Genomic DNA, 12,993 nt, shown 5'->3' on the forward strand with positions numbered 1-12,993 from the left:
TCCAACCTCTCCAGGTAACGAGTATCATTAATACACGACGTGCCCCAGGCACAACATTTAGCTCCACATCCACAAAACCAGCCTGAAAATGAAGGAAATCTGAAACGACTGCATTAGAGTCAATGGAGCACAGCTGTGTTGCTGTCAGTCTGATGGTACAAAGTACGAAGGGTCAACAGATATACAAATGGTTATTTTATGGGTGAAGTATCCCTTTTACTTATCATCATGAAGTAAGTGCTGATTGCACGTAATGCAATGGTTACAGAATAATGAAACCATCAGCATTTGGACTGGTTCCCTATAAGCCCTATACCCAGTTGTGGAAACGGTGGACGGAGAAACAACCAAAGGAGCTGTGGAAACTCTTCCTGGCAAAAGCAAAAGAGCCCCATTGCTAGGCTTTAAAGAAATCGGAAAGCAATCCAGTTGTCTTTGTGACAGCAGTGCAAAGGGGGTGAAAAGTTGTCTGTTTCCACTTTAAAGAGTCAACAGTTATACATTTAGGCTTAAACATCTGGACTGACGGAGCCAAATGACAGCAGCCTGCTTGTTTTGTCATAAAGCCCTGCACTTCCCGACAAATCAGTGGCTACATTTCCTGCCTGACATTTAGTCAAGCAGAATAATGCATATTTGTCCCATTTAACTTTTAACAAATACAGACAATGCTCTGCAGCCTTAAATGTGACACATCAATGCCTCTGAATTCAAACATCATAGATATTTAAGGAGGGTGGCAAATTTTTTTTTGATGATATTTGATGAAGATCCCATATGAGAAGCATTGTCAGCTCCAGACGTTTGACACATCAATGAGGGTGATATTTATTGCAGCGATTGCCTGCTGTGAATGTGCTCTGACTTATTTGCTGCCATGGGACACCTGACACCTTCCCTTTGATGTAAACCTCTCAATTCTTAAGTCCTCAACTATATGGGCACTTTCACAATGCAGAGACGGGGTTTTATCTGTCAGGGGGGCCATCAGAAATGATTTGTTGATGATTTGATTTTCATCCCAGAGAGTATATGGCTGCATAAATAAATGCCTCCAAACAGGCTGAGCACAGAGGCGACCTGATGATGGAGCTGTGGCATAATCTCTTTGATGAAAGGAGAGAACTCTGTGAGAAACTTTCCGAGCCAATCTGCTAAACTCTCTAAACTCTCAAATGTGATTTCATTTGTGTGTGCGTGATGTTCTCTGGGAAGTTAAAATTCACATTTGGATCCTCCTGTGGAAGCCATTTTGTGTGTGAGGCTTCCACTAATTAATGCGTCTTTTTATTTACCTGGAAGAGGTTCCTGCAGTTTCATATTCAGGACGTTGGGATCCTCTTTTGTGTCACAGATGAAAGCCAAGTCACACACCATCCTTAATCCTCCAGTTTAGTAATAGCAGTCAATTTAAGAGTATGAAAGTCGATTTCCTCGTGCATCATGTCGCATCTGTGCAGGTCTTATATCAAAACAGATTTTCTTTACAGGTGGTTTGATTGCCTGTCTTGAGTATTAACCTTCAAAGTAGTTTTTTGAGCATTTACTGTACATATCACGTGTGTGTAGATAAATAAAAGTGCCCTTCACCTCTTGTGTAGCTACACTGACAGGGAGCTGTCACTATGACGAGCATGTAGAACATGGCACTTTGATAAGGGTAGTCTCAGTAATGAGCTACACAAGATCAGATGCTCTTCTGCCTTCTGTGCTTCTCAGGTGAAGAGCTGCTTAGAGACAAAATCATTTTTTCATAATGACCTAACAGGCAGCTGCAGGCAGCCCTTGCCCTGATGCTCTTGTCAAATTTGTGTTAACCACTCCTAAAATCTGTGTATTTTAATTCGTGGTTTCACTCTCTTTTGCTTCCAGCGCCGTCCTTGTCTGTCTTTAAGTAGCCCGAGCGGTAACAGCAGTGAGATCTGAAGCTTAGTATGTTTATAATATCAAACTGTAAGAACATATCTGAAGGACATTCAGCAATACTCTGAGTAAATTAATTATAAATCCATATAAAGAAACAAATGCAATGCCTTTGGTTACATGTGCACAATCATACAAACTGTGCATGCTTTACCACCATCCTCAGGAAGCAAAGAGGAAATTTGCACAACATTTGAGGCTCTTGACAGATTATATACCAGGTCCTTTGGTAAAATTAAACAAATAATTATATTAATAAATACAATAAATACAAATTAATGGAGCAATAAACTGCAGTAATTAAATATATTAAATCAATTATATTAATTCTTTATTTTGATGCAATTATATGACTTTTTATTTCAGAAATCCCTTTTTTCATTTATAATTATTATTATCACCAATGCTACTTTTATTTATGTCACATTTTAACTCATAATGTCCCCCTCATAACAGCCCCCTCACCTTTTAGCAATTCACTTCAGCCTCTTTTAGCAAGACTCACAACTGCTAACCAAATTTAGCTAGCTAGCGCCTGTTAGCTAACACAACAATGTCAAAGTTATTCTGAATCACCTCACTGGAATCCACTGCCACACATAAGCACAACACACACACACACACACACACACACACACACACACACACACAGTAACTAAAGTCTGCTTTTATTGAGCTTAACAAGGCTGCATATGCTATCTAATTAGCGCTAACTAGCAGCTAACTTGCTAGCTTGTAAGCTTAGATTATTTCTCAGCATCCAAGTGAAGACTCAACATTAGCAACAGCAGCTAGGTGGTTCATTTTGAGTGACCTCAGCAGGGTTTTGACTCTATAAATGTCCCCAGATAAAGACAAACAAACACAAGTAGTCTACATCTTTGTTTTTTGCAGTTAGCTGCAGCCAGCAAGAGCTAATGTTAGCCTGGCTAAAATGCTACCTCATTTCTGGATTTTAGGACTCATTCCTGTTGCACTCTATAGACAGCACTTTGAGTAATAAAGCATTAATAAAGAAGACAATGTTAAATAATAACATAAATGAATTGTGTAAAATAACTTATGAGACTGAAAAATTGTGATAAATTATTAAAACTCAACACATTCTGAAGTGTTATTTCATTGTTCTAGTTCTCATAATAGTGCATTAGAGTTCGTTTTTATTTCATCATAGTTTATTTCTGCACTCCCAGCTCCTTTGTCTCGAAGTCTATGGATTTTTTTTTTTTGTTTTGTTAAATGCCTAAAATGAGGTCTGTAGTAAACACAGACCTCATTTTAGGTCTGTGTGAGATATAAAATTTATGTTTTATATCTCAACAGTTTTACCACAAAGTATGACTTTCTTGACCTTAAAATTTATGTTTTAAATTCATTAACGACATATTTGGATTTCATGTCACAACTCAAACGAGACCAAAAGATAATATTTCTCTCCTCATTCACTGCCATTCATATTTTTTCCGATCTAAGGTCCCATGAGCTTCACCGGAAGCGGCGTGACTTCGGCACTCTATAGCCTCTGATGCTAGCGCTATCAGCCAGCCTCATCAGACGCAAACTGAGTAAGTCTACTTGTGACCAGCTAACCAACTTCCTGGCAAAATGGATTGCAATGGACTGCAGACCAGTTTGGGTGATAGAGGACAGGGGGACAACTGTGTCCAAAATCCAGCAGCTTTTCTACGACACATCTGCCAAAATTCATTTGAACTGGTTTCTTAAATACTTTCACATTAATTTGGATTAATTAATCACAGAGCATGTAATTAATTCAATTATTTTTTTTAAATCACTTGACAGCCCTAATTTGGGATTCCATAGGGGATCATGCAGTCATGCCGTCTCACCTCGCACCACAATGGTGGTGGACTTCTTTGCCGGGTTCCCCACGTTGTTGCTGGCCACGCAGCTGTAGACCCCCGCCTCGTCTGAGGTGATGGCCGGGAGTGTGAGCGTGCCGCCCTTCACCACGCTCCTTTGTGGCAGGCTGTCATTGCTGCTGACCCAGGTGAGAATCGGGGGCGGCTCTCCACCTGTGGTGATGCACACCAAGGATACCGTCTGGCCAGGATTCACTACGATAGGATCCTCCACCAGCAGCTTGATGGACGGGGAGGCTGTGGAGGGAGAGCGCGCTGAGTCTTAGAAAGATTGGCAGCAGATGGACAACTTTGGCAGGTATGACAGTTACAGAATATGTCGGTTCACTTCATCTGTCTGTTTCCATGTCTGTCCTACATTTAATAAGACACCTTCGCAGAATTTCCTCATTTTGCAGTCTACTTGGAATAATATCAACATTTTGGGTGTAATTTCCTAAAAAAATAACGATGCAGTAAAGTCAACACTCTTAAGTACCTGTCTTATTGGTGAGTCTGAAGATAACACTGCGGTCAGGGATCCCACACACATTTCTCACAGAGGCGATGCAGCTGTAGTTGGCGTAGTCTTGAGGACGCAGGTTCTTCAGCTTCAAAATCTTCGTTTCCCCCTGCAGCTCAGACCAAACCAACACTGGTATGCAAATGTGTGCAAAAATATCAACATAATCAAGTCAAAAACAGCAGAAAACTAGGTAGTGGGACGGAGATGACAAAGGCCAAACTGCTCCAAAGAAAGGTCAAAGGGATGAATATGTATTCAGCTTTAATGAAGTCCAAAATGAAAAGAAAAGGAAGCAGAGCTCCAGAATACTGCTGTAAAATCACTATAGGAAAGAATGGTGGTGGTTTTAAAGGAAATGGATGTGTCAACTCGCTTAATACCAACGTGTGGATTACTTTCTAGTCAATGGCCCTGCAGTATTTTACCATTCAGCTAGAGAAATATGGATGGGCTCAGCAGGGGGTTCCCTCCACAGAAACGGCTATCTCACTTATAATGTGTGTTTGATTCAACCATGTGCCCTGCCCAGAAGGCTGTGATGAGGATGTGAACCTTTGATCGGGCTGCCTCCAGTGTGTGGGTGTCGGGTTGGAGGGGGGAGGCGGCAGATTAAAACATGAGTCAGACGCACGCTGCGGCAGTCCACACAACATGGCAATCACTCACGTCTTTCATATCCAATGAGGCTCATGGGTAACTTAATTGTATTAGATTAGCCATGGACCCCCACACTCCTCTTCCTTTCTTTCTCTGTCACCTCCTCTGCTTTGGAGCAGATATCAGCAGATGAGGTCTGCGGTATTCAGAGTGCAAGCTTTACTCACAGCAGGGGAGGGGGGCAGATTGGAAGGAAAATCTATTTGGAAAATGCAAGGGGCAGAGAAAGGAGTGGAAAGGACAAACACATTAAAGCGAATGGGACAGGGGGATTGATGGCCATATTGATGGAAAGATTGAACGCTAAAGTACACAGGAGCTTCGGGAACGGGTCTTACGGCTGTCGGTAAAGGGCAAAGAAATTACGGAGGAGTTTATTGTCGCTGTCAGGAGAAAACATTCAGTTTCGTTTTGATGTTTTAAATGACATATTTAAGGGAGGAAATGATCGTCTTTGGGAACCTAGAATCAAAACCACCTTCATGAACTCAAAGGGACAGAGCCCCTAGATAAAAAAATAAACATTTTTCCTCTCAGCTGTAGACCTATTTATCAGTCTAGATGGTTTTGGTGCTGGAGACATCCACCATAGGGATGTCTGCCTTCTCTCCAATATAACAGAACTAGATGTCACTCAGCTTGTGGTGCACAAAACGCCTAAACCATTTTAAAAACTCAACAGCAATGTCTCCAGACCCGGCGGCATGGGCGGGCATTGGGGGGCAGTGCCCGCCCACAGAGTCAGCTGTGCCCGCCCTCGACTGGAAGCTGTTTATTTTTGGGGGGTTTTGTTTTTTAACTCAGAGTGGCCAACTCTCTCTTATTCCTATCTCATTTTGACGATCATACAGTTCAACCAATCCAACCAACAAATGAAGTCAACTTTCAGCCAATTACAGACAGAGGGGGGCGGGTGCTGACTCATTCATTCATGGACAGCATCGATAATTAATATCGCCGCGAGGCGCGAGCTATGGATATCCGGAATTATTTCCAAAAAAATATAACGACGAGAAGTGACAACGCGAACGGGGGGGAGCAGGAAGCAGCAGCACCATTGACTTTAACTGGAAACGTAAGCCACTCTACTGAAAGTGACACACACACACACACACACACACACACACACACACACACATCTTACAGATACACCCACTTAGGGTACTTAAAGGCAGAAGGGTAACACTGATTTGTTCTGCTCCTTGTGCTCCCTAGCTGCTGTAGCTACCTCTCCTAGTTTGAATGTTTACTTCAGTGTTCAGCTTGACATCAGTGCTTATGTCTCCAGAAATGCTTGACTTTTGAGTTGAATAAATGGACAGAGCACTACAATATTGTTTTTTGTTTGTTTTTTTAGATTTTGGGATGAACTGCCTCTTTTTGGTGAGGGAAAATAATATTTCTCAGCACTGTAGGAGTGGTCACAGAGCCATTGTTCAGCCTGAAGTAGTTTGAAAAAGTTTGCCCCCCTAAAAAAATTTAGTGCCCCCCCTTTAATTTGTTTCTGCAGCCGGGTCTGAATGTCTCTTTCCAGAAATCATGACCTGGTTACTCAAGATAATACACAGACCTTGCTTTGAGCAGTTTCATGTAGGAACTATTTTCTGTCTATTGAACTCTGCCCTGTCCCTCAAGGAAGATGCCTGCCAAGCTGCAGACCACCGTTTTAGACCAACAGACGAATAATGGTTGTTTTTTTTAGCAGGTAATTGCTGCATGTCCAGTGGCTTTTTACTCACCAAACGTGGGTGTTTTTAGTGACCCATTGCCAGAAATAGTGCCACAAACAGTGGTTGTATTTGTGCCTACACCCTAAACACAAGTTAACCAGTGTTGTTAACATGTAAAAATTGAGAAAGTGTGCATCTACTCATGGATGAGAGGCTCGTGCCTGTGACAGTGCCAGATGTAAAGATTTATATCGTCCTCCTCGGCTGAGCTGTAATTATAGCTAGCTCAGCGGTGCTAGGTGAGCTAGCAATAGATGCACCCTTACTTCTGTGTGGTGGGTGTAGTTTGATAGAAAGAAAATAGGTCCTGCATGAAACTGCTCACAACAAGGTCTGTGGATCATCTTGAGTAACCAGGTCATGATTTCTGGAATGAGACATTGATGTTTTTTAAATGTATTTAAAAACAGTCTAGACTGATAAATGGTACGAAAGGTAAGAGGAAAAATGTGTGTATTTGATGTGGGGTGAACTGTCCCTTTAGACTGGTAGTAACGATGCAAATGAGAACATTTTTCATGCTAGCAGCAGAAAAACTACTCTCCTGACTACATGGAGGCTGTGAAAATGAGTGAGGAAGCTGAACCAAAGAGCTCCGCTGGGTGATGAGCAGTATGTTGCTAACTGGGCTTTGAATGGTAACCTCCTTAACAGCTAGCCCACACGCTCAAACAGAACATCACACCGCAAGAAAACATCAAACTCCATCACAAACATCAAAACATATCGACTACAATAAAGAGGCGGGGATCTGACGGGGGATGAGAAATGGCTCCATTATACCTCCGATAATTGTGTTATTCTCTGGCACTTTGTGGGGAAAATTATGGAGAGAGAGGTGGAGGAGAAAGTAACAGACAGCAGAAAGGACAGAGTTTCTACAATAAAAGCACAGCTCTGGGCATCACTTAATTATGAGGCGGTTCTCAGTACAGAGTTTGAAATGCCACCTCTGCATTTCTACAGTATCAGTGGGAATATAAAAAACATTTGGTAGACGGAAAAAAGGTGCGAGGGAATGAAGCTGGAATGAAGAATAATGGAGGGAAGATGGTATAGAGACGAACTTAATTCATAAATCTGTCTGGCCAAAATGGAGGCCCGGCTGCACTTTAATGGACTCAACTTCGCCCCCGTAGGCTCGATTTTGGTTCAGTTATGAATTTGTAACTCGATTGTCTGAGTATGTTTCAGGCAAGTTCAGACATAGTGGTGAAAATAATGTTATTAGCCATTTATATGAGCAAATTACTAGGAGTTTAGTCAGGATTTATTTGGGGATGGACTGTCACAAAGCTAATCTGTGGGTTCGGGTTGCGCTCAAATGTTCAGACCCAATTAAAGCTTTAATAGAGGGCAGGATGAAGGAGCGAGGGAAGGAGGTATGGAGAGCAGGATGGAGAAGGGAAGAGTGTCTGATGAGGCCCAGTTGCACGGCTTCTTCAGCATCTTTCACCCACTCCATTAGTCCCCGGCCATCTTTCTCCATTTGGCCAAACATCAATTTCACTTCCTTTTTCTCTCTCTGTTTCTTAAGCCTCTTTTCCTCTCTCGCGTGTCTTTTTCTCTTTTCTTGTACATTTCCATTCTCTCTCTCTCTGCCCGGTTCAACATACAAATCACATTCAACTCAATCAATTCAAACACTACAATTCCCTCACCAGTAACAGAGCAATCTCAATCAGCTCTTTGTTGACGGCACAAGATCCTTTTTAGAGGAAAAGTTTCTCAATTTCCAAATTGTAAAGAAAATCCACAATAGAGGGAACTGACTGTGAAGAGAAGCCAATCTTTGTCTGTGTGCAATTACTCATTGTGCATGTAACTCTGTGAAACTGGGTTGGTGGAGCTGCTGTTATTCAGACTGTAGGGTTAACGAGTACAGCTTTAACCGTCCTGTAGCTTTATCAACGAGGGGTGGTGTTAGTATTCCAGCAACACTACTATTAAGGTGTCTCAATGTGGAATATGTCACCTTGGTAACAAGACGTTGTTTTGATTCTTCAATTAGCTACTGCAGCTAACTCATTATACTGCACTTCTTACTCATTGTCACAACAGGTTTATGAGGTCATCATTTACAAGGGCTAAGGGAAAAATGGGCAGCAAAGTATCACAATATTTGCATGGCAATATTTTATCTAATATCTATACTATTTTGTTTATTTATATTTCATGTATTTTCAATAAAGGGATGAGAAGTACTTATTTTTTTCCATTATATAAATAACTGCAGATAAAAATTCAACTTTTGGTAACTCACTAGAATAATAAAATCAATTGCTTTTTTTGGTCGCTACATACATGTTAACTGCAATAAAAATGATTTAGGTGTGAGATGACCAGACCGAAAACTTTATCTTATTAGATAAAATAGAATCAGACAAAGTTTACCTATAAGGGCCCTGACACACCAAGCTGACAGTCGGCCGTTGGTCAATGTTGGGCCGTCGGTGAACATGTGTCCCTCTAGTCTTTTTGGTGCGCATGCACCATTAGCCATTGTCAACTTTTTTTCAGCCAATACAGCATGTTGAATCGCTGCCAGAGATGGCGGAACATGTCTGTGAATTAAAACACTCTGAATGGCAGTTCAGCTCAGTGCACAAGAAGAGAAACGGAAGTGAGGAAAGTAAACAAAAAGCTAAAGTCAAGAGGGAGTGAGACCAAAACAAACTTTGCCACTGAGCTCTTTAGCAGAAACATTTCCTGGTGGTTTGTGGTATTGTTCACTGGCGCACTGTAAATATGTTTTGTTCTTTCAACTTGATTGTGTTGTTAATAAGCTAACTAGCTAACTAGCATCATGACAGTCTTCCGGTTTCCCTTTTTGAATGACTATTACAGACCCACCGCTGTCTGCTGGTGTGGAGAGTTACTTCCTGTGTTCATGTGCAACTTTCTGGCTGAGACACTGGCAATGTGAGGCAACACAACAGTTGGCTTTTGTCGCTGCTATTTCTTTGATGTTGGTTTGGTGTGTCTGGGCCTTTAGGGACATAATTTGCAGTTAAAAAAACGAAATAAATCACAATATATATTGCAATACATGTCGCATTACTTAGCATTTCCCAAAATGTTTAAAATCGCAGTACTATTGTGTTGTAACTTGATAAAATTGTATCATGGAGCCTCTGGTGATTTCCACCCCTACCATTTACCAAGTTGTAGTGCCTATTTAAGGCCTTAAAGTACATGTAAGGTACTGTATTATATGACATTAGAGCAGAAGTCACCAACCTTTTTGAGACAGAGACCTACCTGAAAGGTAGAGAGTAATATGGAGGCCAACTTGTTTGATATATCATTAAAGAATAATATAAATTTGCTTGGTTTACCTTTATATTAACATAAATAAAAGGCTATGTTAAAACACTGTCTAAATTCCCTGATTACTGTTTTTGACTCCTCACATTAGTAGCAATGATGTTTCACCAAGTGATCACAGGAAAACACAGATACACTCAACAAAAATTTAACACTTCTTAATGCTCCCATTTTTCACTGGTTTAAATTGAAGATCGAACCCTTTTTTAATCTGCACAAAAGACTTATTTTATTTTTAAGACTTATTGTGGTTGCAAATTTGTTAATAGCCTCATGTTGCAAGGATCTGTACACAATTCCTGGAGGCTGAAAACATCCCAATTGTTGCATGGCCTGCATGAAGTGCAGACATGCCATGCACTGAGTATGTTTGGGATGCTCTGCATCGGTGTGAACGACAGAGTGTTCCAATTCCTGCCAATATCCAGCAACTCTGCACAGCATTGAAGAGGAGTGGGCCAACATACAACATTCCACAATCAACAACCTGATCAACTCTATGAGGAGGAGATGTGTCGCACTGCATGAGGCAAATGGAAGTTACATCAGGTACTGACTGATTTTTTGGGTATTTGTGACCAAAAAAAAAAATGCATTTCCGTAGCGTTCATCCTGTGAAATTCAAATTAAGGTCTGTTTTCAAGATCTGACTGCACATTTCAGTGTGACCTTTAACTGTGACCATCCCAAGACACACCTGTGTGTAACGATGCTGTTTAATCAGCATGTTGATTTGCCACACCTGGTGGATGGGTGTTCTTGGAGAAGGAGAAGTGCTCACTAACACATATTCTATCACAAATGCAAGATTTGAGAGAAATCAGTTTTTTTCTTTTTTTGCAAATAAAAAAGTATTGAACTTAAACCTGTGAAAAATAGGAGCAAAAAACAAAAGTGTTGCACTAACATTTTTTGTTCAGTGTATATATGAGTATTTAAACATGCAAGTTTAAAGATTTCTCTGTTAATCTCAACAATTACTCTGTTTCAACATTTAAAAATCCTACAAAATCATATTTGTCACTTGGATTGAGCCCAAACCATCAGGTGAAACAAGCATCCGCTACAAATTATGTACTTTTTATGAGTATAATACAAGTAAAATGTGTCACTATCTGTATTCATGATGAAGGTTGGGCAGCTGTGTTCAGTCTCTCATAATCAAACATGATCTGAAGCCTAATTCAGAGATTGTTCTGTAAATACTTTTCTAATAAATGATAAATAAAGCAACTTCTGATCACCCCATATTAATTTCAGGCATAAGGTGTCAACTTCTAATTATGGCCCACCCACTTCAGATTTAAACCCCACCCACATCCACCCAAACCCCGCCCACCATGGGTACAGATACGGATTAAGATAATGGTGTACTCGCTCATCCCGATTTGTCACATAATTCGTGAACTATTAGAGTTTGTAAAGTTCCCAAACTTCTTTTATGATGTTTAAAAATATAAAAAAAATCTGTACACATCTGAGAGTAGTACAGTACAGACAGTAAAAATGCTTGATTTTTTTAAATGATATTTATATATATTATCATATAATAATAATGTTTTAATGTAGTATATTATTTTTATTTATTTATTTTGCCAGCAACCCCAACAATTTAAGAATTGAGACATTTCCTTTACAATTTAGTGGTATTTTATTTTTAATTTATAAGGGACGCAGGTAATGTGTTTTATACCTCTTGTGAGTATAAGCCAATTAATCTTATTTCCAAATATATGTATTCTATTTAAACCCTGTTGTATCTTGAGCTAACTTCACCAAGTCTGTCGCCAGCTCTCCTTGTCAGTTCAATCCGGGCCATTTGAATGCATTTACCGTAAATGTCAGTATACAGGTGCACTACAGTTGTAGTGTCGGCTAATCTGACCACAGAGATCTGAGTGACAGCTGGCTTGACCTCAGTTATTCTTAGAGCGTACCCTTTTGGCTTCCCCTACATCAGAGCTTTGATTACTCATGATTATAATAAGACGGCTGCTAATAGAATTGGTTTACTTTATGTTCAGGGATCATCATTTTCATTCTTTGAAATGGCAGTTATAATAATTGTGTAAACACAATTATTGATTGTTTCTGCAAAAATTCCTCGCTCACCCTATTGTGACTGAAACAATCATAGTTCTTACACGTCTAAATTAGCAGCCATGGCTACACGCAAACATTGTGATACAAACAACCTCTCATGGCGAGAGAGCACTGCGTCATAACAGTCTGATAATGTTAATACATTCTAAACCTGCTCTGCTCTTTCCATCTGAAATGCTGGATTGATGGATTCTTTTTTCTCTTCCTTTGGTTACACACAGGAGGGTGCCACTGGTCATGAGAGCATCTCTTAATACGAGAGAGCACTGCCTGAAAGAGCTTCAGCAAATTTAGCTCCTGATGAACACATCTTTTGCCTTCAAAAGCATATTATGGTTGTTTCACATCCTCTGTTCTCTATCAGCCTACTTATCCTTTCTTTGTAGTGAGCGGGGGGGGCAGAAAGTGCATGTCTTTATGACAGCCAACAAAATGCAGCATTACAAGACTCAGGACTGCCAAAGTCCTCAAGTTTCATATTCTACTTTAAAGGGACAGTTCAGCCACATATATGTTTTTCCTCGTACCTGTCGTGCTACTTATCAGTCTAGATTGTTTTGGTGTGAGTTGCAGAGTGTTGGAGATATCAGCTGTAGAGATGTCTGCCTTCTCTCCAGTATAATGGAACTAGATGTCACTCAGCTTGTGGTGCTCAAAGTGCCAAAAAAATACATTTGAAAAACTCAACAGCAATGTCTCTTTGCAGAAATCATGACCTCGTTACTCAAGATGATCCACAGACCTTGTTGTGAGCAGTTTCATGCAGGAACTATTTTCTGTAATAACTGTATCATCATGGAGAGGGAAGAGTGCATCTAATGCTAGCTCACCTGGCACCACTGAGCTAGCAAACCTTACAGCTCAG

The 12,993-nt window shown here is 40.5% G+C and overlaps 1 protein-coding gene across 1 annotated transcript in view; it reads right to left on the reverse strand.

Annotated features, from left to right (window-relative positions):
- The window catches only part of LOC126398252 (MAM domain-containing glycosylphosphatidylinositol anchor protein 2-like), a 338,561-nt gene that overhangs the window by 155,628 nt on the left and 169,940 nt on the right, over positions 1–12,993 (reverse strand). The window contains exons 5-6 of the mRNA XM_050057437.1: positions 4,285–4,417; positions 3,774–4,043 (exon numbers count right to left, since the gene is read on the reverse strand). Of these exons, the coding sequence (XP_049913394.1) occupies positions 3,774–4,043; positions 4,285–4,417 (403 nt within the window). The remainder of the gene's footprint in view (positions 1–3,773; positions 4,044–4,284; positions 4,418–12,993) is intronic.

The sequence above is a fragment of the Epinephelus moara genome, chromosome 12 (genome assembly GCF_006386435.1).
Source record: "Epinephelus moara isolate mb chromosome 12, YSFRI_EMoa_1.0, whole genome shotgun sequence".
Taxonomy (NCBI): domain Eukaryota; kingdom Metazoa; phylum Chordata; class Actinopteri; order Perciformes; family Serranidae; genus Epinephelus; species Epinephelus moara.